This window comes from Anomaloglossus baeobatrachus, chromosome 10, assembly GCF_048569485.1.
Source record: "Anomaloglossus baeobatrachus isolate aAnoBae1 chromosome 10, aAnoBae1.hap1, whole genome shotgun sequence".
NCBI classification, from domain to species: domain Eukaryota; kingdom Metazoa; phylum Chordata; class Amphibia; order Anura; family Aromobatidae; genus Anomaloglossus; species Anomaloglossus baeobatrachus.
In genome coordinates, this window is record NC_134362.1 from 38013194 (window position 1) to 38034719 (window position 21526).

The 21526-nt window shown below is 47.9% G+C and overlaps 1 protein-coding gene across 3 annotated transcripts in view; it reads right to left on the bottom strand.

The window, feature by feature from the left end:
* The window catches only part of LOC142254822 (splicing factor 1-like), a 67423-nt gene that overhangs the window by 42640 nt on the left and 3257 nt on the right, over window positions 1–21526 (bottom strand). For 2 of the 3 annotated variants that reach the window (XM_075326143.1, XM_075326144.1), the window contains exons 2-3: window positions 15746–15871; window positions 12478–12553 (exon numbers count right to left, since the gene is read on the bottom strand). In XM_075326143.1, the coding sequence (XP_075182258.1) occupies window positions 12478–12553; window positions 15746–15871 (202 nt within the window). The remainder of the gene's footprint in view (window positions 1–12477; window positions 12554–15745; window positions 15872–21526) is intronic. The other variant, XM_075326145.1, reaches the window with a different exon arrangement.

Below are 21526 nucleotides of genomic sequence, written 5' to 3' on the forward strand. Positions count from 1 at the left end.
AAGGTGTGAATAGCGCACATGGAAAGTCCTATGAGCTGTCCTCACATGGGATCCATAGTTAGAACTTAGCCATGACCCAATGATGATGGTAACACTGGTTTGTGAAGAACTTTCCTTTATGGTGAAGAAATCAAGCATAGCTCAGAACATGACATTATCCGAATGTATAAAGATAACTGTTGATACCCTGGCCTACATGAAAATCTTAACATGCGGATTAAACCATCAGAAACTAAAAATTGTAAGAAGTCGGATTACTAGCCTTACAGTATAAAAAGAACGCTTCAGGCAAAACAGATAGTGTGAAGTCTGGAGCATGGGCTTAGAGGGGAGCGCATGGCAGACACCCAAAGAACACTACCGAGAATCCACCGCCCCTCTCCGGCCATGCACTCATAGTAACACCGTATGAGTTTGGCCTGTAGGGCTCTTAACATTGTACTCTACTCATCCATAGAGTTTTCTGCCTTTTAACAGTATTGAACAGTTTTATCAAAGCTGCTTAAAGTGACAAGATAGCAAATATGCCGAAGGTCAAAAACAGACCAGGCAACTATTGGTGAAAACAAAACTGTCAAACTTTTGACATAACAGATAACTCAGTTAGTGGAAATCTGCTAGCTCTCCAGAACAATTTAGAGGAATGAGCTTTGTGCACACCTAAAAGCACAGCTTCAGTACCCAATTTAAAGTTCTCTCCCTTCCCCCTAATGCCAGTCCTGCATACCAGCCTGCCTCCTGTTCAGTTCTTTTATGGTGAATGCCCACGATCAGGACACGGTGGGTCCTGACTGGCGGGGACGCGAATCTACTCCACAGGAGACCGCAGAGACCCGTGCCCACGATCTGGGTTCGGTACGCAGCGGTCTCTTGCTTGCGACTCCGCAGCACAGAATTCACATGCTGTGGCTAAGGAAGCCGCACCGCAGGTCAGTTTTGACTGCGAGAAAAGCAAGCATAGTTGGCATGGGATTTCTAGAAATCCCATCCATTGTGCTTGTACTGTACATCCCAGCGTTTTGGACGTAGCTGAAACATGCTGTGTCCAAAACGCTGCTAACACTAATCGTGGGCACGTACCCTTAGGGGCCTTTTGCACACGACGACATCGCAAGCCGATGCTGCGATGTCGAGCGCGATAGTCCCCGCCCCCGTCACAGCTGCGATATGGTGATAGCTGCCGTAGCGAACATTATCGCTACGGCAGCTTCACATGCACTCACCTGCCCTGCAACGTCGCTCTGGCCAGCGACCCGCCTCCTTCCTAAGGGGGTGGGTTGTGCGGCGTCATAGCGACGTCACACGGCAGGCGGCCAATAGAAGCGGAGGGGCGGAGATGAGCGGGACGTAAACATCCCGCCCACCTCCTTCCTTCCGCACAGCCGGCCGGGACGCAGGTTAGAGATATTCCTCGCTCCTGCGGCTTCACACACAGCAATGTGTGCTGCCGCAGGAACAAGGACAACATCGTAACATCGGTCTTTCCCAATTCATGGAAATGACCGACGCTACACCGATGATACGATTACGATGCTTTTGTGCTCATTAATCGTATCAAAAATGATTTACACACTACGATGTCGAGAGAGACGCCGGATGTGAGTCACTTTCGATTTGACCCCACCGACATCGCACCTGCGATGTCATAGTGTGCAAAGTTCCCCTTAGACTCCTGCAATAACAGACCTTTGATTACATTATGTCACATGACTGAAGTCATCATTAACATTAACCTCGGAATACAACTACTGGGGTCCCTAAGAGTGCATGCCCACGATCAGTGTTTGCAGCGTTTTGGATGTAGCGTGTTTTTGCTGCTTCCAAAAAGCTGCGTTGTACAGGACAAGCATAGTAGACTGGATTTCTAAAAATCCTGTGCCCACTGTGCTAGTTTTTAACCACAGAAACCACTGACCTGCAGTGCGGCTTTCCAAGCTGTAGCATGTCAATTGTCTGCTGTGGATTCGCATGCGTCCTCCGTAGGGAGAACACAAGCAGGAGACTGCAGCATACGGAACCCTGATCATGGGTACAAGGTCTCGTGCGGAGGAGACTCGCGGCCCCACAGGTCAGAACCCGCTGCGTCCAGTATGCAGTGAGTCCTGATCATGGGCACATACCCTTATAGTGGGGGTCCTGAGAAGAAGGGAATTTTGTTTACTTACCGTAAATTCCTTTTCTTCTAGCTCCAATTGGGAGACCCAGACAATTGGGTGTATAGCTACTGCCTCCGGAGGCCGCACAAAGTACTACACTTAAAAGTGTAAGGCCCCTCCCCTTCTGGCTATACACCCCCCCGTGGGAGCACGGGTCCTTCAGTTTTAGTGCAAAAGCAAGAAGGAGGAAAGCCAATAACTGTTTCAAAAACAAATTCAATCCGATAAACAATATCGGAGAACGTAACTTATCAACATGAACAACATGTGCACCCGAAAAACAAATACCCTCAGAAAAAACAGGGCGGGTGCTGGGTCTCCCAATTGGAGCTAGAAGAAAAGGAATTTACGGTAAGTAACAAAATTCCCTTCTTTTTCGCTCCTAATTGGGAGACCCAGACAATTGGGACGTCCAAAAGCAGTCCCTGGGTGGGTAAAAGAATACCTCGCGATCGGGCTGTCAGGCAGCCCTTTCTTACAGGTGGGCCACCGCCGCCTGCAGGACTTGTCTACCTAGGCTGGCATCCGCCGAAGCGTAGGTATGCACCTGATAATGCTTGGTGAAAGTGTGCAGACTCGACCAGGTAGCCGCCTGGCACACCTGCTGAGCCGTAGCCTGATGCCGTAATGCCCAGGACGCACCCACGGCTCTGGTAGAATGGGCCTTCAGTCCAGAAGGAGTCGGAAGCCCAGCAGAACGGTAGGCGTGAAGAATTGGTTCCTTGATCCACCGCGCAAGGGTGGATTTGGAAGCTTGCGACCCTTTATGCTGACCAGCGACCAGGATAAAGAGTGCATCCGAACGGCGCAGAGGCGCCGTGCGGGAAATGTAGATCCTGAGTGCTCTCACCAGGTCCAACAGATGCAAACCCTTTTCAAATTGGTGAACTGGATGCGGACACAAAGATGGTAAAGTGATATCCTGATTGAGATGAAAGGAAGATACCACCTTGGGAAGAAACTCTGGAATTGGACGCAGTACTACCTTGTCTTGGTGAAACACCAGGAAGGGAGATTTGCAAGATAACGCCGCCAGCTCTGACACTCTCCGAAGAGACGTGACCGCCACCAGAAAAGCCACTTTCTGTGAAAGCCGAGAAAAGGAAATCTCCTTCATAGGCTCGAAAGGTGGCTTCTGGAGAGCAATTAGAACCTTGTTCAGATCCCAGGGTTCCAATGGCCGCTTGTAAGGGGGAACGATATGACAAACCCCTTGCAGGAACGTGCGTACCTTAGGAAGTCGCGCCAGGCGCTTCTGAAAGAATACGGATAGCGCAGAGACTTGTCCTTTAAGGGAGCTAAGCGACAAACCTTTTTCCAACCCAGACTGCAGGAAGGAAAGAAAAATAGGCAATGCAAATGGCCAGGGAGAAACTCCCTGAGCAGAGCACCAAGATAAGAATATCCTCCACGTTCTGTGGTAGATCTTGGCGGAGGATGGTTTCCTAGCCTGTCTCATGGTGGCAACAACATCATGAGATAAACCTGAGGTCCCTAGGATCCAGGACTCAATGGCCACACAGTCAGGTTCAGGGCCGCAGAATTCAGATGGAAAAACGGCCCTTGAGACAGCAAGTCTGGACGGCCTGGTAGCGCCCACGGTTGTCCTACCGTGAGATGCCACAGATCCGGGTACCACGACCTCCTTGGCCAGTCTGGAGCGACGAGAATGGCGCAACGGCAGTCGGACCTGATTTTGCGGAGCACTCTGGGCAACAATGCCAGAGGTGGGAACACATAAGGTAGTCGGAACTGCGACCAATCCTGAACTAAGGCGTCTGCCGCCAGAGCTCGGTGATCGTGAGACCGTGCCATGAAAGCCGGGACCTTGTTGCTGTGCCGTGACGCCATCAGGTCGACGTCCGGCATCCCCCAGCGGCGACAGATCTCCTGAAACACGTCCGGGTGAAGGGACCATTCCCCTGCGTCCATGCCCTGGCGACTGAGAAAGTCTGCTTCCCAGTTTTCCACGCCTGGGATGTGAACTGCGGATATGGTGGATGCTGTGTTTTCCACCCACGTCAGAATCCGCCGGACTTCTTGAAAGGCTTGTCGACTGCGTGTTCCCCCTTGGTGGTTGATGTACGCCACCGCTGTGGAATTGTCCGACTGAATCCGGATCTGCTTGCCCTCCAGCCACTGTTGGAAGGCTCGCAGAGCAAGATAGACTGCTCTGATTTCCAGAACATTGATCTGAAGGGTGGACTCTTTCCGAGTCCACGTACCCTGAGCCCTGTGGTGAAGAAACACTGCTCCCCACCCTGATAGGCTCGCATCTGTCGTGACCACCGCCCAGGATGGGGGTAGGAACGACTTTCCTTTTGACAATGAGGTGGGAAGAAGCCACCATCGGAGAGAGTCCTTGGTTGCCTGAGAGAGGGAGACATCCCTGTCGAGGGACGTCGACTTCCCGTCCCATTGGCGGAGAATGTCCCATTGTAGAGGGCGCAGATGAAACTGCGCGAAAGGGACTGCTTCCATTGCTGCCACCATCTTCCCTAGGAAATGCATGAGGCGCCTCAAGGAGTGGGACTGGTTCTGCAGGAGAGATTGCACCCCTGTCTGCAGAGAGCACTGCTTGTCCAGTGGAAGCTTCACTATCGCTGAGAGAGTATGAAACTCCATGCCAAGATATGTTAGTGATTGGGTCGGGGTTAGATTTGACTTTGAAAAGTTGATAATCCACCCGAAACTCTGGAGAGTCTTCAGTGCCACGTTCAGACTGTGTTGGCATGCCTCTTGAGAGGGTGCCTTTATAAGTAGATCGTCCAAATACGGAATCACGGAGTGACCCTGCGAGTGCAGGACAGCTACTACTGCTGCCATGACCTTGGTGAAGACCCGAGGGGCTGTTGCCAGCCCGAAAGGTAACGCTACGAACTGCAGGTGTTCGCTTTCTATAACGAAGCGTAGAAAACGCTGATGCTCTGGCGCAATCGGCACGTGAAGATAAGCATCTTTGATGTCTATTGATGCTAAGAAATCTCCTTGAGACATTGAGGCTATGACGGAGCAGAGAGATTCCATCCGGAACCTCCTGGTTTTTACGTGTTTGTTGAGCAACTTTAGATCCAGGACGGGCCGAAAGGACCCGTCCTTCTTTGGCACCACAAACAGATTGGAGTAAAAACCGTGACCTTGTTCCTGAAGAGGAACGGAAGTCACCACTCCTTCCGCCTTTAGAGCGGCCACCGCCTGCAGCAGAGCATCGGCTCGGTCGGGCGGTGGGGAAGTTCTGAAGAAACGAGTTGGAGGACGAGAGCTGAACTCTATCCTGTACCCGTGAGACAGAATGTCCCTCACCCAACGGTCTTTGACCTGTGACAGCCAAATGCCGCCAAAGCGGGAGAGCCTGCCACCGACCGAGGATGCGGAGAGAGGAGGCTGAAAGTCATGAGGAAGCCGTCTTGGTAACGGTTCTTCCTGCTGTCTTTTTTGGGCGTGACTGAGCCCGCCAAGAATCTGAGCCTCTCTGATCCTTTTGAGTCCTTTTGGACGAGGAGAATTGGGACCTGCCTGAGCCTCGAAAGGACCGAAAACCAGACTGACCCCTCCTTTGTTGGGGCTTGTTTTGTCTGTGTTGAGGTAAGGATGAATCCTTACCCTTGGAGTGTTTAATGATTTCATCCAAACGCTCCCCAAACAATCGGTCACGAGAAAAAGGCAAACTGGTTAAGCACTTCTTGGAAGCAGAATCTGCTTTCCATTCTCTCAACCACAGGGCTCTGCGCAAAACCACGGAGTTGGCTGACGCCACCGCCGTACGGCTCGTAGAGTCCAGGACAGCATTAATCGCGTAAGACGCGAATGCAGACATTTGAGAGGTCAATGGTGCCACCTGCGGGGCAGATGCACGTGTGACCGAGTCGACTTGTATAAGCCCAGCTGAAATAGCTTGGAGTGCCCATACGGCTGCGAAAGCTGGCGCCAACGACGCTCCAATAGCTTCATAGATGGATTTCAGCCAGAGCTCCATCTGCCTGTCAGTGGCATCTTTAAGTGCCGCTCCATCTTCTACTGCAACTAAGGATCTAGCTGCAAGCCTGGAGATTGGAGGGTCCACCTTGGGACACTGGGTCCAACCCTTGACCACGTCAGGGGGAAAAGGATAGCGTGTATCTTTAAGCCGTTTAGAAAACCGCTTCTCAGGATAAGCGTGGTGTTTCTGGATTGCATCTCTAAAGTCAGAGTGGTCCAGAAAAGTGCTTAATTTACGCTTGGGATATCTGAAATGGAATTTCTCCTGCTGTGAAGCTGCCTCCTCCTCAGTAGGAGCTGGCGGAGAAATATCTAACATCCTATTGATGGACGCTATAAGATCATTCACTATGGCGTCACCATCCGGTGTATCCAGATTGAGAGCGGACCCAGGATCAGAATCTTGATCAGTTACATCCGCCTCATCACCCATAGATTCGTCCCGCTGGGATCCTGACCAGTGAGACGAAGTTGAGGGCCCCTCATAACGAGCCCGCTTAGGTTGTCTGGGACTGTCGTCCGAGTCAGAATCGTCACCCTGGGGTGCATGTGACACCCCCGGAGCTTGGAAGTGTTCCAGCTGAGGGGGACCAGGGAGCAATGATGCCACAGTGTCCATGGTCTGAGTTACTGGTCTAGACTGCAATGTTTCAAGAATCTTTGACATGGTCATAGACAATCTGTCAGCAAAAGCTGCAAACTCCGTTCCTGTCACCTGGACAGCATTCACAGGTGGTACACCCTGGGTCACGTCCAGCAGAGGCCCCGGCTGTGCAAGTTGCACAGGAGCCGAGCACTGCACACAATGGGGGTCAGTGGAACCTGCCGGTAGAGCAGCCCCACATGCGGTACAGGCAGCATATAATGTCTGTGCCTTGGCACCCTTGCGTTTTGCGGACGACATGCTGTTGCCTCCTTGTAATCTAGGAGGGGGGTATAGCCGAGAATCACCAGCGACCGTACAGTACAAAGTATTTGCAAACACAAAATACTCAGTATACAAACGGCACAAGTGGGGGTGAGCCCTTGAGGCTGCTTACCGCCCGCTGAACAGCGGGTATGAGGCCGTAGAATCCCGTGTCTGGGTCTCCCCGTCTCCCCTCTGCAGCTCAGCGTGCAGGCAGGAATGGCTGCCGGCGTTCTGTGAAGAGGGGCGGACCGTGGGCGTGCCACAAACAAAGAGCGGGAAACTGCGTCCTACTGTGCCTGGTGTGAGGGCTGGAGTATGTAAAAACGACTCCAGCCCTCAGCGCTGATGCTCTGTACAGCGTCTCGCCCTCCTCCTGACTGGCAGGTGCGGAGGCGGGAACGAACGAACTAGGCCGCAAAAGCCGGGGACTGTAGTAATAAGCGCGGCCGTGATATATGCACGGCCAGCGCGGAAGTCCCCGGCGCACCACAAGTCCCAGCCGCGTCGCAGTCCCAGCGGCCGGCGCGACCGTTCTCCCTGAGTCTACCCACTCAGCTAAGCTGAAGTGAGGAAATGGCACAAGCGCAGCAGCGCTGTTGTCCCCGGCGCACTAACACACCCAGCAATGCTGCGGTGTGCGCGCGTATGCACGGGGACACAGAGTACCTTGACGGAGCAGGGCCATGTCCCTGACGATACTCAGCTCCATATCCAGCGGCTTCTCCAGGGGCTGCGGATGGAGCACGGTCTCAGTGCCTGGAGACCGGTAAAATCCCACTTCGCCCAGAGCCCCAATGGGGATGGGGAAGGAATCAGCATGTGGGCTCCAGCCTCCGTACCCGCAATGGGTACCTCAACCTTAACAAGCACCACCGACAGAAAGTGGGGTGAGAAGGGAGCATGCTGGGGACCCTTGTATGGGTCCTCTTTTCTTCCATCCGACATAGTCAGCAGCTGCTGCTGACTAAACAGTGGAGCTATGCGTGCGTGTCTGACCTCCTTCGCACAAAGCAAAAAACTGGAGGACCCGTGCTCCCACGGGGGGGTGTATAGCCAGAAGGGGAGGGGCCTTACACTTTTAAGTGTAGTACTTTGTGCGGCCTCCGGAGGCAGTAGCTATACACCCAATTGTCTGGGTCTCCCAATTAGGAGCGAAAAAGAAATTGCAGTTTGACTCTCCCCATCTCATACCAGCTGCCCACCGCCCCCACTCAACACTGGCCCTGACTAACTAGGGCTTATTTTTGGAGTAGGACTTATATTTCAAACATACTACTAAGTTCCTGTAAAATTATGCTAGGGCTTATGTACAGCCTAGGTCTTTTCGCAGAAATTTAGTATATGCTCCAATATGAAAAGGATATAAAGCCAACACCTATTGGAGCAAGAGTCACTAGAGACACTGATCAAGAGGTTATTGGAACATTTTATTTAGTAGGAAACACTGCATTGCCCATAAGTCTCCCTATTCCAGTTTGTGCTTTCTGTAAGAAGAAAATACCACTTAGACCCAAGCATGAATGGGTATTTACTGCTCAGTACATAATTCATTCCCACTCTGTCAGGTGTCTAACTGCAATGAGGTCAAAGAGAAAGCATGGTGATACAAATCACCAAATGCAAACAGGGCTTGGTAAGCTTGTTCAGGAAGACTAGTCATGTCGAAAATGGTATCTGACCTGCCGGAAGGTGTTATAAAGGAAGAGGAGCTGATCAGATTGAAATCCCTGGTGTTTGGAAGAGTCTGGTGGGCAGTCTTATTCAGTAACTAAGGCTAGGTTCACATTTCCGTTGTTTTGCCTCTGTCACCTGTGTTGCTTGACTCATGTGACTGATACAACGGATGACAAAGAACAGAAATCATTGTCAGACTCCGTTGTGTGCGGGGGGCAAAGCGCGAAGGGGGCGGAGCCGAGCGGGCCCGTGGCGCTGAGGAAGTCAGTGCCGCGGGGACTGCAGGGCTGGGGACAAGTGAGTGTGTGAGTATGTGTGAGAGTGAGAGTGAGTGTGAGAGTGTGCGGAGCCGAGCGGGGCCGTGGCGCTGAGGATGTCAGTGCCGCGGGGACTGCAGGGCTGGGGACAAGTGAGTGTGAGTACACATGCGGAATGCGGGAGGGGGCGGAGCCGAGCGGGGAAGTGTCGGCCTCCTTGCACACGTATCCAGGGTAAATATCGGGTAACTAAAAGCAAACCACTTTTTGCTTGGTTACCCGATATTTATCTTTGATACCAGCGTACACCGCTTAGCGCTGGCTCCCTAAACACGTAACCAGTGTAAATATCGGGTAACTAACCAAAACGCATTGCTTGGTTACCCGATGTGTATCCTGGTTATGGGTGCAGGGAGCCAGGGAGAGCATGCGCAGCAAAATCTTACGGATTGCGCTGCTCAAAAAAAAGTTACAGGCTGCGTTGCTCCCGCCCGGCGGTCAGTTAAAAAATGACTGACCGTGATGCAGCGGATGCAACGCAGCATCATCAGTCGCAATCCGTCACTAATAGAAGTCTATGGGGAAAAACTGGATTCCTGCAAAATATTTTGCAGGATACTGTAATTCCTCAAGGCGACGGATTGTGACTGATGCAAAACAACGGAAGTGTGAACCTAGCCTTAAAAGTCTTCCCTGAGTAGGGCCACCCACTGGACTCATACGTAGTGATACCAAGGATTTCAATGAATAAGGTTATATAGAATCTTTTCCAACAAACCTGCTGTACCATGCTGTCCACAGATCTGACTGCGTGCACAATGCATCAGGATCCCTTTAAGGTCAGTTATTGGGGAATAAGTGGTCTTAAGACGCAAGAAAAGGTCTTGCAGTTTTTTGGTAGGGTACTAAAGATGGGAAATGTTTATAGTTGTCTGTCCGTTCATCCATATCTGACTCTACACAAAGCCCATGATGCCCAATTTCAACTACTTGTAGTTTTATGCAGATGCTCCCAAGAAACTACAGGGGAGCCTCGCTTAATGAGTAACCCAGTTAGCAAGTATTTCGCTTAACGAGCAAAGCTTGCTGTAAATTTTTTAACTGTTTATGAGCAAGCTTTGCTGTACAAGCAAAATACCGCACACTCTTCCGGTTCCGTACATCCACCACGCTCTAACCCGCTGTTGCAGTACGGACACGGACACACACACACACACTACTTACCTTCCATCACTGGCCTTCTGGAACTTGCAGTCGCCTGTACAGGATGTGTATCGAGTAACCATCGCGACCAGTTCCTCCCTCGTCGTGATGCTTACCCGATACACATCCTGTAGAGGCGAACTACAAGAACCATGAGGTAATAGAACGGAAGGTACACATATGTTCACCTTACCTTCCGTTCCATCGCCGGCCTCATGGTTCTTGTAGTTCGCCGCTACAGGATGTGTATCGGTAACCATCACGACGAGGGAGGAACTTCCCCTGTCAGCCGCTACTCAAAGGCAGCGCGCTGGCCAATCAGAGGCAAGCGGCGCCTGCTTTTGACGTCAGCGCGCTGGGAGCGGAGGGTCCGGCATCGGTCGCGATAGTTACCCGATACACATCCTGTATGGGCGAACTATAAGTTCCAGGAGGCCGGCGATGGAACGGAAGGTAAGGTGAGCATAATCTGTGTGTGTGCGTGTTTGTGCGTGCTTGTAAGTGTGTGGAATGGCACAATAGGGCACCAAGATGGGACATTTAACAAGTTGTGGAAAGAATTGTCTGCATTGAAATGATTTCATATGGGAAATCTTGCTTTGCTGAACGAGTAAGTTGGTTAACAAGCACAGTCCCAGAACGGATTGTTCTCATTAACCAAGGTTCCACTGTATTAAGTTGCTGATTAAGATGATGGATTGTGTATGCACAATGATAATGTCCTGCACAGGTTGTGGGATTCACTGAACACTTGAAAGGATTCTATCAGCATGTAACGACTGTTCAAACCAAGAATAGGCACTATACACAAATGGTAGTTCAATGTCCCTTCTAGTCTACATATTTTACATCCATCTCTGCTCTCTTCTGGCAACTGAAGAATTTTCAGGAGATAGCAGAAAAACAAGTTAGTTGGGAAGATTCATTGAACTGCTCAGCCACGCCGGGTGCGCACCCAGAGCAAGTGCTTAGTTTGAACAGTCGATTGTAGATGTTTTTAATCATGACTCTGTAAAACTATTTTTGTTTTATGTAAATTACAATATTTTTCATTTTATAAGACGCACCTGATTATAAGATGCACCCTAAATTTAGAGCTAAAAGGGAAAAATTAAAAATGAGGTCCATCTTTTAATCCGGTGTTGTCTTACCGGAGGGGTGGGGGGGACAGCAGTGGTGGTGAAGCGGAGTCACAGGAGGCAGAGGTTGTGCTGGCAACGGCGGTGGGTTCGTGGTGGCAGCAGCGGCGGGTCATTGGCGGGTCAGTGGTGGAGCAGGCCGGTGCGGCGAGTGTCCCAGTCTGTCCTCGGTCTTGGTTCAAATGATGGCGCCTGGAGCAGCGTATGCTCAGATTGAGCTCTCATGCAAGGGCTCCATCTGCGCACATGCTGACTCCCGGCACCATCATTTGAAACTGGGACAGCGGACACAGTGGGACACCTGCCGCACAGAGTGGCAGCCAGCAGGCCGTCCGCCCCCACACACACACACACACACACACACACACACACACACACACACACAGAGTGGCAGCCGGCACCAACAGGCACCCGGCCGCCCGCACGCAGCCACCCGGTAAGCTATATTCGGATTTTAAGACGCAACTCTCCTTTTCCTCCTAAATATTTGGGAGGAAAAAGTGTGTCTTACAATCCGAAAAATACGGTACTTTTTTTCTAAATGAAAACATGCAATTATTCACCAATTTTAAAAACTAGAGTGGTTTTGCTTGTGGTTTTGGAAGCCAGACTCATCAGAATCAGAAGTTCACAGAGACAGCTTCAATTGACAAGAGGGTTGTCAATGCGAGACAACATTCTTCTAATTTATTCTCTGCACAAAGTGAAATGTAGTAAAAAAAAATCTGCTGCTTCATTTTATGCTGTAGATGTCAAATCCTCAGAGCAGTTCAATTTACGCTACACATTTTCACCGTGAGATGTGAATGAGATTATGTAACATCTTATCCACTATCCTGGCCTATGATAAGCTGCAGACAAAACAATCAGCACATTTTCAAACCCAAGGCTAACATAACATAGGCTATCCATGGAGCAAAGCATCAGGTCAATGTTCTCAGGCTGTGTGCACACTTAGTTTCTAATTGTACTATAAATATTCAATAGGAATGTAATATTTCCATGTTTGGAGAGCACAAGATAATTCCACTAAGTGAAAAATGTAAAACCTGCTTACATGCCATAGATCACAAAATATACAGATTACTATATTAACAAGCCCAAGAGAAGAAGAAACGGGTTACTGTCAGGTGACAAGCGAGCGGAGGGGGTATCCCAACCTGTCTTCTGGGTTAGGGGGTATTCCCAGGTCTCCCGTGCGAAGCTTGCGAGTCAGATCCTCAATTTGTAGTTGAACTGGAAGAAAGCAGGTTAGAAAACAAAAGGAACGGGAGAAAATTGTTACAAACCCAAAAAGGAGAAAAAATCAAACCCATAACAATGCGAATCAATACAAGTTATGACCGGAAAAGAATGTGTTAAAATGTTGACAAATCTCATACATGGCTGTCAATTGGTTAGGGTTATTTTTACCTGTTTCACACATTTAACCATAAACAGGAAATTCTGAACGGGATTTTTTTTTTTTTTTAAATACCCCAATAAACTAAAATTTCGTTAGTTATGCCCATAAATGGGCAGTCATAACAAGATCAATAACAAAAGACTATGTAATATAACATATCAAGAACTACGGTACTATAACGTCAATCCCAAGCATAGCCATAGTTTAATTATAACATTAGATATTACTACATTTATATTAATCAAATCTTAAGAATACCAACACCAGAAGATGTAATCATGTATCAGCTGGTACCAGAGTAAAAGGCTCTTCACACCAGCGTATAAGGTCAATATACTGCCTGGGTGCTCAACGGATAGAACACAGGCCCGATAACCAATACACTTTCTCACACAGAAGTGATTTTTCTTAAGGACTGATGGTTGGTATGAAAACAATCGCAGTATACACCAATCTGGTCCCAACCAAATGCAGGTCAATAACCGGCAGCTCCTGCAGTGGTCGGCTATATGTTACTGACTTGAGGCCTTGTAAACCCAATCCAGATGTGCCAATACAGGAGATCACTTCTTCGGCCAACATCACTGTCCCAAATGTACTTTCGGCTCGGCCAAGGACTTGTGTGTTTTCAGTAACGAGAAGAAAAAGCCGTAATGTGCCTCCATCAGCTGCTCATCTCCCAGGAAAACAAAAAGGTGATTAAAGTCAAACTTCAAATTTAATCCTGATCTCTGTACCCGGACATTATGTTAGGGGAGCAGCGTGGAAGCTGCCATGCACAGATTCACCTTTATTATTAAAAAGGGTGGTTCACCCATATTTTTTATTTTCTAGATCGATACTATATTGAGAAACAATGTTTCTCTCAAATACCTTATGTTGGCAATAGTGTTTATGAGAGGCACTATTGCAGACCGCTATTTCCCGCTCCGTGACCTTGGGGATCCGGTGACGTCACGTCAAGTTCTGGACATGTCACATCCCTGCGGCTGGCTGCAGTCTTCCTGACTCACTGAGCTGTGGGCGGCGTTTCCCCGCTTGTCACAGCCCAGTGTGTCTCCTGCTTGCGGCGCTCTGCTGTGAGGGAGGAGGGAGCTGATGGGCTGTGACGAGCGGTAAAATACCACCGACAGCTCATCACTCACGGACACTGCGGCCGGCCACGTTGTCAGGAACTTGACGTGACATTACCGGATCCCCGAGGTCACGGGGAACAGCGGTCTGCAATAGCACCTCTCACAGGCACTATTGCCAACATAAGGTATTTGAGAGAAACATTGTTTCTCAATATAATATCGATCTACTGTAGACAAAAAATATGGGTGAACTACCCCCCTTTGAGTGTACAGGGTGGTAACGGTCGGGTGATAACATTCAAATTGATGGAGCTTAGCACCCTACCAGTCACCATTATGGGTCAATTTTACCACTGTCTGAATGAAGGAGCAGTGAGCATGCTAAACAGCCGCTCTATTGAGCATCTTACTGTGTTTTCCAGCATTCCCACAGTCAATGACTAACAATGGTCAAGTGTGCCCCTTTGGGTAAAGCAGCAATGGTCTAAGCAGTCGGTCCACCACTGATACAGAATTGATCAGTTATCCTGTAGATGAGTTATTAACGTCTTGTAACCTTGAATAGCCCTATCATGGCTTAATAGGATTCATACATTTTAAAGGAGTTGTGCGGTCTAAAATGATGTAATGCATCCTCCCAGTGCACACACTATACACAGCGAGGAGTCTACTTTCTGTGCCTAGACCGGCATTCAGATAACCGCAATTGAGCTCTATGCATGTTCCCAGCCAGAATGCGACTAAAGGGAGCGACCTCACTCAATACAAGTCTACTGAATAAAGCCTTGCCCATTAAGACAGTCGTGCCTCCTACTAATCGAAGACATGCCCACTCTACTCACTAAGAGTGAGGCTATGCCCACTACATGGGCACACCTACCATTTAGACAGACCCATGCCATACACTTGTATTAAGTGAGGAAGCGCCCACTAGTCAAGTTCTAGCTAGGACTATGCATATCGCACATTTGCGGTCACGTGCCTGCCGTTCTCAGTTCAGAAACCATTGAATTCTCGCAGAGGACAGTGTATTCATAAGTCTGCAGTCACACTGGTATTCCTCATATGATACCCTTGGGATGCTCAAATTCGGCAAGTAGGAACAAATTGTGGCTGTTTCCTGAATAGTTGAGTAGATAAACATCCATTAGACTTTGACAAGAAAATTGACTTCTCGGCCATATTCATATGATAATTTGATGTTCAAATAATTCAGATTGAGCCTCTGTATCAAATCATGAAGCTCACTGAGGTTTCCTTCCCAAGTGAACAAGACATCATTGATGTATCTCATCCAGTATAAAATTTTATGTAGATTGGGCATGTTGTCACCTAGAAAAATTTCTCTTTCGCATGCTACTAAATGTTAGCATGCGAAAGGGCGCAGCATGCACCCATGGCTGTTCCTTGTGTTTGTAGGTATATCCTTCCTTGAAATATAAAGATGTTATGTGTCAATACATATTCTAGCAAGGCAAGTATTCATTCAACCATTGGTTTCGCAATGTTGCTAGAGTCAACTGGTCTTAAAACTAGGCGTTCAAAAAACTGAAAACGAAGTAAACAGTAGATATCTGTGCCAACTTTTTGAAAAAGGTTTGTTTTCAAGCAACAACTTCTTTAAGGCATATAAATAGTGAGCAAAGAGTTTTCCTAGCAATATATGATAACCATTCTGGTGTTGGATTCTAGTAGAAATGACAATTGCATTTATATTCTCATTGACCAACTTCAACACTGCTGTCAAAGACTCAAATGACAATTTATCACTTTATATATATATATATATAAAAAAAAATAAAATAAAAACATTTGTTACTAAAACAAAAACTGTTCTTAAATGATTATGTTTAGTAGAATATCTGCACACTAAACACTAAAATAATTGGCATATAAAGATTAACACTTTGAAAACCAATCAAGGTGAAAGAGGAAATCTGACATTACCTATATATGCTCTTTCTTGTTCACGACTAAGCCCTGGGGGTATTACTGTTGGCATCCCGGGAATAATAGTCTTTTGGTCTGGAGTTTCATCATTCCAGCGACTGCGTTTTCGCTTCCGAGAATAATCTGAGAACACAAAAAGAAAGCTTTACTATTTTTCTCCAGATTGAAATAAAACTATACATTTATAAGAAGTCAGTACTTTATTTCACATGAAATTAGAGAACAGAAAACAGAGGGGAAAAAAACATGTTTCCTACTAATGAAACCAATTAGTGGAAGAAGGAAGTGGAGCAGTTAATTTGACTATGTATCGCGAGAGCCGGTGGCTGTGAAGTGCAGTGAATTCATGATGTCACAGCCACCAGCTCTCGTGCTATTTTGTGTGAGAACCTCGGCAATGAACTGCAGTGAACTCATGATGTCACCGCTCATCACTGCCCACAGTGATTCACACACTACTGTGTGACCCAGATGCTGTCACCTGCGGTGCCCACATGAGGTCATCATAGTTCAGTGACGCGGTTCTCACACAGCACAACATGAGAGCCAGAAGTGGGTGGTGCCCCAGGCTATGGGGAACATTCTGTTCTTCATAGGCTGGGGCAGAGAGTCTGGGAACATCGTTGGACCTCCAAATGGATTACGGCGGACTGGATTAGAGTTTTGATGGGGAATAAATTGGTGAATGAGGAGGTCTTGTAATTTTTCTTTAATAAGTCTTTGTTTTTCAGGTTCGCTTTGAAGGAACATCAAATGTGGATTACAGTGGAATTTAAAGGATTTAATTTTTTATAATAAATTGGTGAATGAGCGCTGTGTCCGGGGGTTTATTGTAAAATGATAAAAAATAAAATTTTATTTATAACTACTGGATTAGTAATGGGGGGGGGGGGGATTTGCTAGAAGTCTACCAAGTACTAATATAAGGGCTTGATGACAGCTGTCAATTCACAGCTGGCATGAACCCCCATATGTTACCCAGTTTGCCACTGCACCAGTGCAACGGAAAGACCTGGGGCAAAGTGCTAGGATTGGCGCATCTAATGAGTGCGCCACTTCTGAGGCAGCTGCGGCCTGCTTTTTTTAAGTTGGGAAGGGCCAAATAACCATGGCCCTTCCCGCTCAGAATATCAGACACCAGCAGTCAGCTTCACTTTCACTGGTGATCCAATTTGAAAGGGACCCCACATTGTTGTTTTTTTATTATTTAAAAATAATGTTAATTATTTTTGTGGCTAAATACAGTCTAAACACCCTTTAGTACCACATCAAAACACTAAAGGGTGCAAGCTAGAATATTTATGGGGGGTGGGATATTATATACAGGTGGCTGACATCTGTGTCTAGCATTTATGTATAATTTTTCTAGCTTTGCACATCTTTTACACAGGAAAACCCATTAATTTCAGTATCATGTATTTTCTTTCTTGTATCGGGCACACTCATAGCACACGGAGGTAGCAACACGTGCAGTTTTTGTCTATTTTTACACGGAGGTGTGAAGGAGGCCTTAAATTGAGCCTGACCGGACACATGCAACCCGATACAAGAATACGAATTTGACGATGGCTGCGTTATTTCAGCCAGATATGTTTGACTGGGAAACACCGCTCCCCTCCAGCACCCACCCCCTGGAGAAACAGGTAAAAAGCAGGCAGTGAGATCAGTCAGTCCCAGGGAGCAGCTGCTGGGGATCTGCCTGTCCGACTAGTCTCCCATGCGGGTCAGTCCTGGTGGCTTTTAAAGTACATTTGTCTCTGAACCTATGTTTTCCAGTGTCTGATGCATGCAGCTTGTGGATTGGGCAGCATGAATTCCCTGTCATGTTCCCTTTAAGACATTGATGTGATTAGCTCATTAAATTTAAGTGTGCGTCACATTGAATGAAGCTAAAAATCAGGCATACATAATGTATTTATAGTGCAATCTTACCAATAGCATACAGCTACGCTCTAATAGCAAAAAGGGTTGTCCAGTCACTTAGTGCTCTTTAAACTAGTGGTCACTTAACTGATGAATGGGACATTACCATACTAAAAGGCACTGAAGATGCAGATAATCCAAGTGGTAATACATTTCAAAACGATCCAGTGACTCTCCAAAACGTTGAAGACTGGAAAAATTGCTTCTAGGAGAGAGCTTCCTCGGAAGGCATATAACCAGTGCGGCGTGTAAAAGGGCCTGGCTTTGCTATAAATATGAGTTTGTCAGCCAGCCTTGTTTCCTAACAGACGTGACATGAAAAACGTCTGTGTTAAAGGGAACCTATCATCAGATTAGGCAACTATAACCTGCAGCCACCACAAATGACCCTAAAGCTGGGGTCACACTAAACGACAGCGACGTCACTGTTACGTCACCATTTTCTGTGACGTAGCAGCGACCTTGTAAGTCGCTGTTATGATCGCTGCTTAGCTGTCAAACACAGCAGCCGAAGCAGCAATCATAACGACACGCGTCGCTGTGCTGCAACATGTGCAGAGAGCAGGGAGCCGCGCACACTGAGCGCTGGCTCCCTGCTCTCCTAGCTACAGTACACATCGGGTTAATTACACTATGTGTACTGCAGCTACATGTGCAGAGAGCAGGGAGCCGCGCACACTGCTTAGCGCTGGCTCCCTGCTCTCCTAGCTACAGTACACATCGGGTTAATTACACGATGTGTACTGCAGCTACATGTGCAGAGAGCAGGAGCCGGCGCTGGCAGCAAGAGCGGAGGCTGGTAACGAAGGTAAATATCGGGTAACCACCTTGGTTACCCGATGTTTACCTTGGTTACAGCTGACCGCAGCTGCCAGATACCGGCTCCTGCTCCCTGCTCGCTTCATTTTGTCGCTCTCTCGCTGTCACACACAGCGATCTGTGCGTCACAGCGGGAGAGCGACGACCAAAAAATGAAGCTGGACATTTAGCAACGAGCGGCGACCTCACAGCAGGGGCCAGCTCGTTGCTGGATGTCACACACAGCGACGGGACGTCGCTGCAACGTCACAAAAAATGGTGACGTAGCAGCGACGTCGTTGTGTGTGACACCACCTTAAGGCTACTTTCACACATCAGTTTTCTGTATTCAGGCACAATCTTTTTTTTCCTGATCCAACGGATCCGGCAAAAAAAATGTAAAAACCGTATCCAGCGGATCAGTTTTTGCATCAGTTTTGTCCTTTTTTTGCTGGATCCGTTTTTTTCAAAACATTGGAGCATGTGCAGTTTACAAAAACTGATCCGGCAGCCACATCCGTTTTTTGCCGGATCCGGCGTCCATAGGCTTCGATTGTAAAACACGCCGTATCGCGCCGGATCCGGCGTGATGCGGGTTTTTTAGCCGGGCAAAAAACGTTGCAAGTTAAGTTGCCTCCGGCCACCGCTTTAATTAATTTTGCCGCATCCGGAAAAAAACGGATGCAACGCAAAGCCATCAGGCACAATCCGGTAACAATGCAAATCTATGGGGATAAAACGGATGCGGTACCGGATCCGGTTTACCCGTTTTTTCACGGATTGTGCCTGATGGAGCAAACCTGATGTGTGAAAGTAGCCTAAGCTAGAAAAAAGGGAGGAGGATATGGTCCAGCAAACAAGTAGATTATACATTTTTTAAGAAAAATTTCAAATTTATTTGGTCATAAATAAAACTTCATTATGTCTGGCAGAAATATAGAGCAGGAGGACACGTTTCTGATATCACATCCTTATTCTGTCTCCATGATGGAGACAGACCTAGGATGTGATATCCGAAACGCGTCCTCATGCTCTATACTTCTGCCAGACATAACGAAGTTTTATGACCAAATAAATGTATACATTTTTAAAGAAAAATTTCAATTGACTTGTTTGCTGGACCATATCCTCCCTTTTTTCCATTGATTTTGGAGCTTGGCTTCCTCCTCTCTGGTCCATGCACGGTCATTAATGCTGGTCTCCAAAAAAGGAACAGGTGAGCTGGACTGTTTTTTTACCCTAAGGGTAAGTTCACACAGTGCGTTTTTCGCGGCGTTTTTGCTCAGAAAACTGCATGACTTTGCTTCCCCCAGCAAAGTCTGAGTTTTCACTTTTGCTGTCTGCACACAGCGCTTTTTTTTAGCTGCGTTTTTATAGTGCCCAGAAAAACGCAGCATGTCAATTATTTTTGAGTTTCTCACTGCATTTTCCACCCATTGAGTTCAATGCGATGTTCAAAAATGCAATGAAAAACGCAAATTGCAAATATAGCTGCGTTTTAGTGCGTTTCTATGACTAAAAACGCAGAAAAATGCAAGGGGTGGGTAGTAAAGTGACATGTACAGGAAGAGGATTCCTTCTGTCAGTAAACACAGAAGCGTGAATTCTCCCGGTACGCCACCGCTGCTTTCACCTCCCGTAGGGCGCCATGTCCGCTCCCGTGCGGCACCATGTCTGGACGGGACGTGGAAGCAGCTGCGAAATCAAATGTGAACAGTAGAAAAAAAAAAACAATGTCATACTCTTCTGTCTGCAGACTCCCAGTGCCATGTCCGCTCCCAGCCCCTCTCCCGGTACCCCCGCTCCGGCTGTGTGCAGTCTCCCCGGGCACGTCCGATAGCTGCAGGACCTGGCGGTGGATCACCCGATGCGGTCACCTGATGCATCAGCTGATCGCAAGTCTCCCGGTGACACCGGCTTTTTAGCGCCCGGCCGGCTTAACCTATCAGCTGATGCAGTCAGGAGACTTAATCAGCTGATTACTGGCAGCTCCAGCAGCGATCGGACGAGATCAGACTTCCATTCGATCGCTCCAGGAGCTGCCGGTAATTAGCACATAAGTATTTTTTTTTTTGCACTGATGCATCAGCTGATTGTATTAACGGCTTTTATACAATCAGCTGATGTGTGATGTGATTCATGTCCTTTAACCTGACATCTGATCGCTTTGCCTTCCAGCAAACCGATCAGATGACATTGGATCTGGATTGGACGGCGAGGGGCCCTGACCCAGGATTACGGCGGAGGAGAGGGGGTTCTTTATTTCAATAAAGATGGAGTCACTAATTGTGTTGTGTTTTATTTGTAATAAAAATATTTTTCTGTGTGTTGTGTTTTTTTTATCTTTACTAGAAATTCATGGTGGCCATGTCTAATATTGGCGTGACACCATGAATTTCGGGCTTAGGGCCAGTTGATCATATACAGCTAGCCCTAACCCCATCATTACCCAGCGAGCCACCCGGCATCAGGGCAGCTGGAAGAGTTGGATACAGCGCCAGATGATGGCGCTTCTATGAAAGCGTCATTTTCTGGGGGGGCTGCGGACAGCAATTCGCAGCAGGGGTGCCCAGAAAGCTTGTGTACTCTTAACTGTGGATTCCAATCCCCAGCTGCCTAGTTGTACCTGGCTGGACTAAAAAATTGGACGAAGCCCATGTCATTTTTTTTTTTAAATTATTTCACGAAACTCATGAAATAATTTAAAAAAAGGGCTTCCCTATATTTTTGGTTCCCAGCCGGGCACAAATAGGCAGCTGGGGGCAGCCCGTAGCTGCCTGCTGTACCTGGCTACCATACAAAAATATGGCGAAGCCCACGTCATTTATTTGGGGGGCAAAAAACTCCTGCATACTGTCCTGGATGGAGGATGCTGAGCCTTGTAGTTCTGCAGCTGCTGTCTGCTCTCCTGCATACACTACTGTATGGAGGATGCTGAGCCTTGTAGTTCTGCTCCCCCTGCCTCTCCCCCCAGCATACAATCCTGGATGGAGCATGCTGAGCCTTGTAGTTCTGCAGCTGTCTGCTCTCCTGCATACACTAGTGTAGAATGAACAT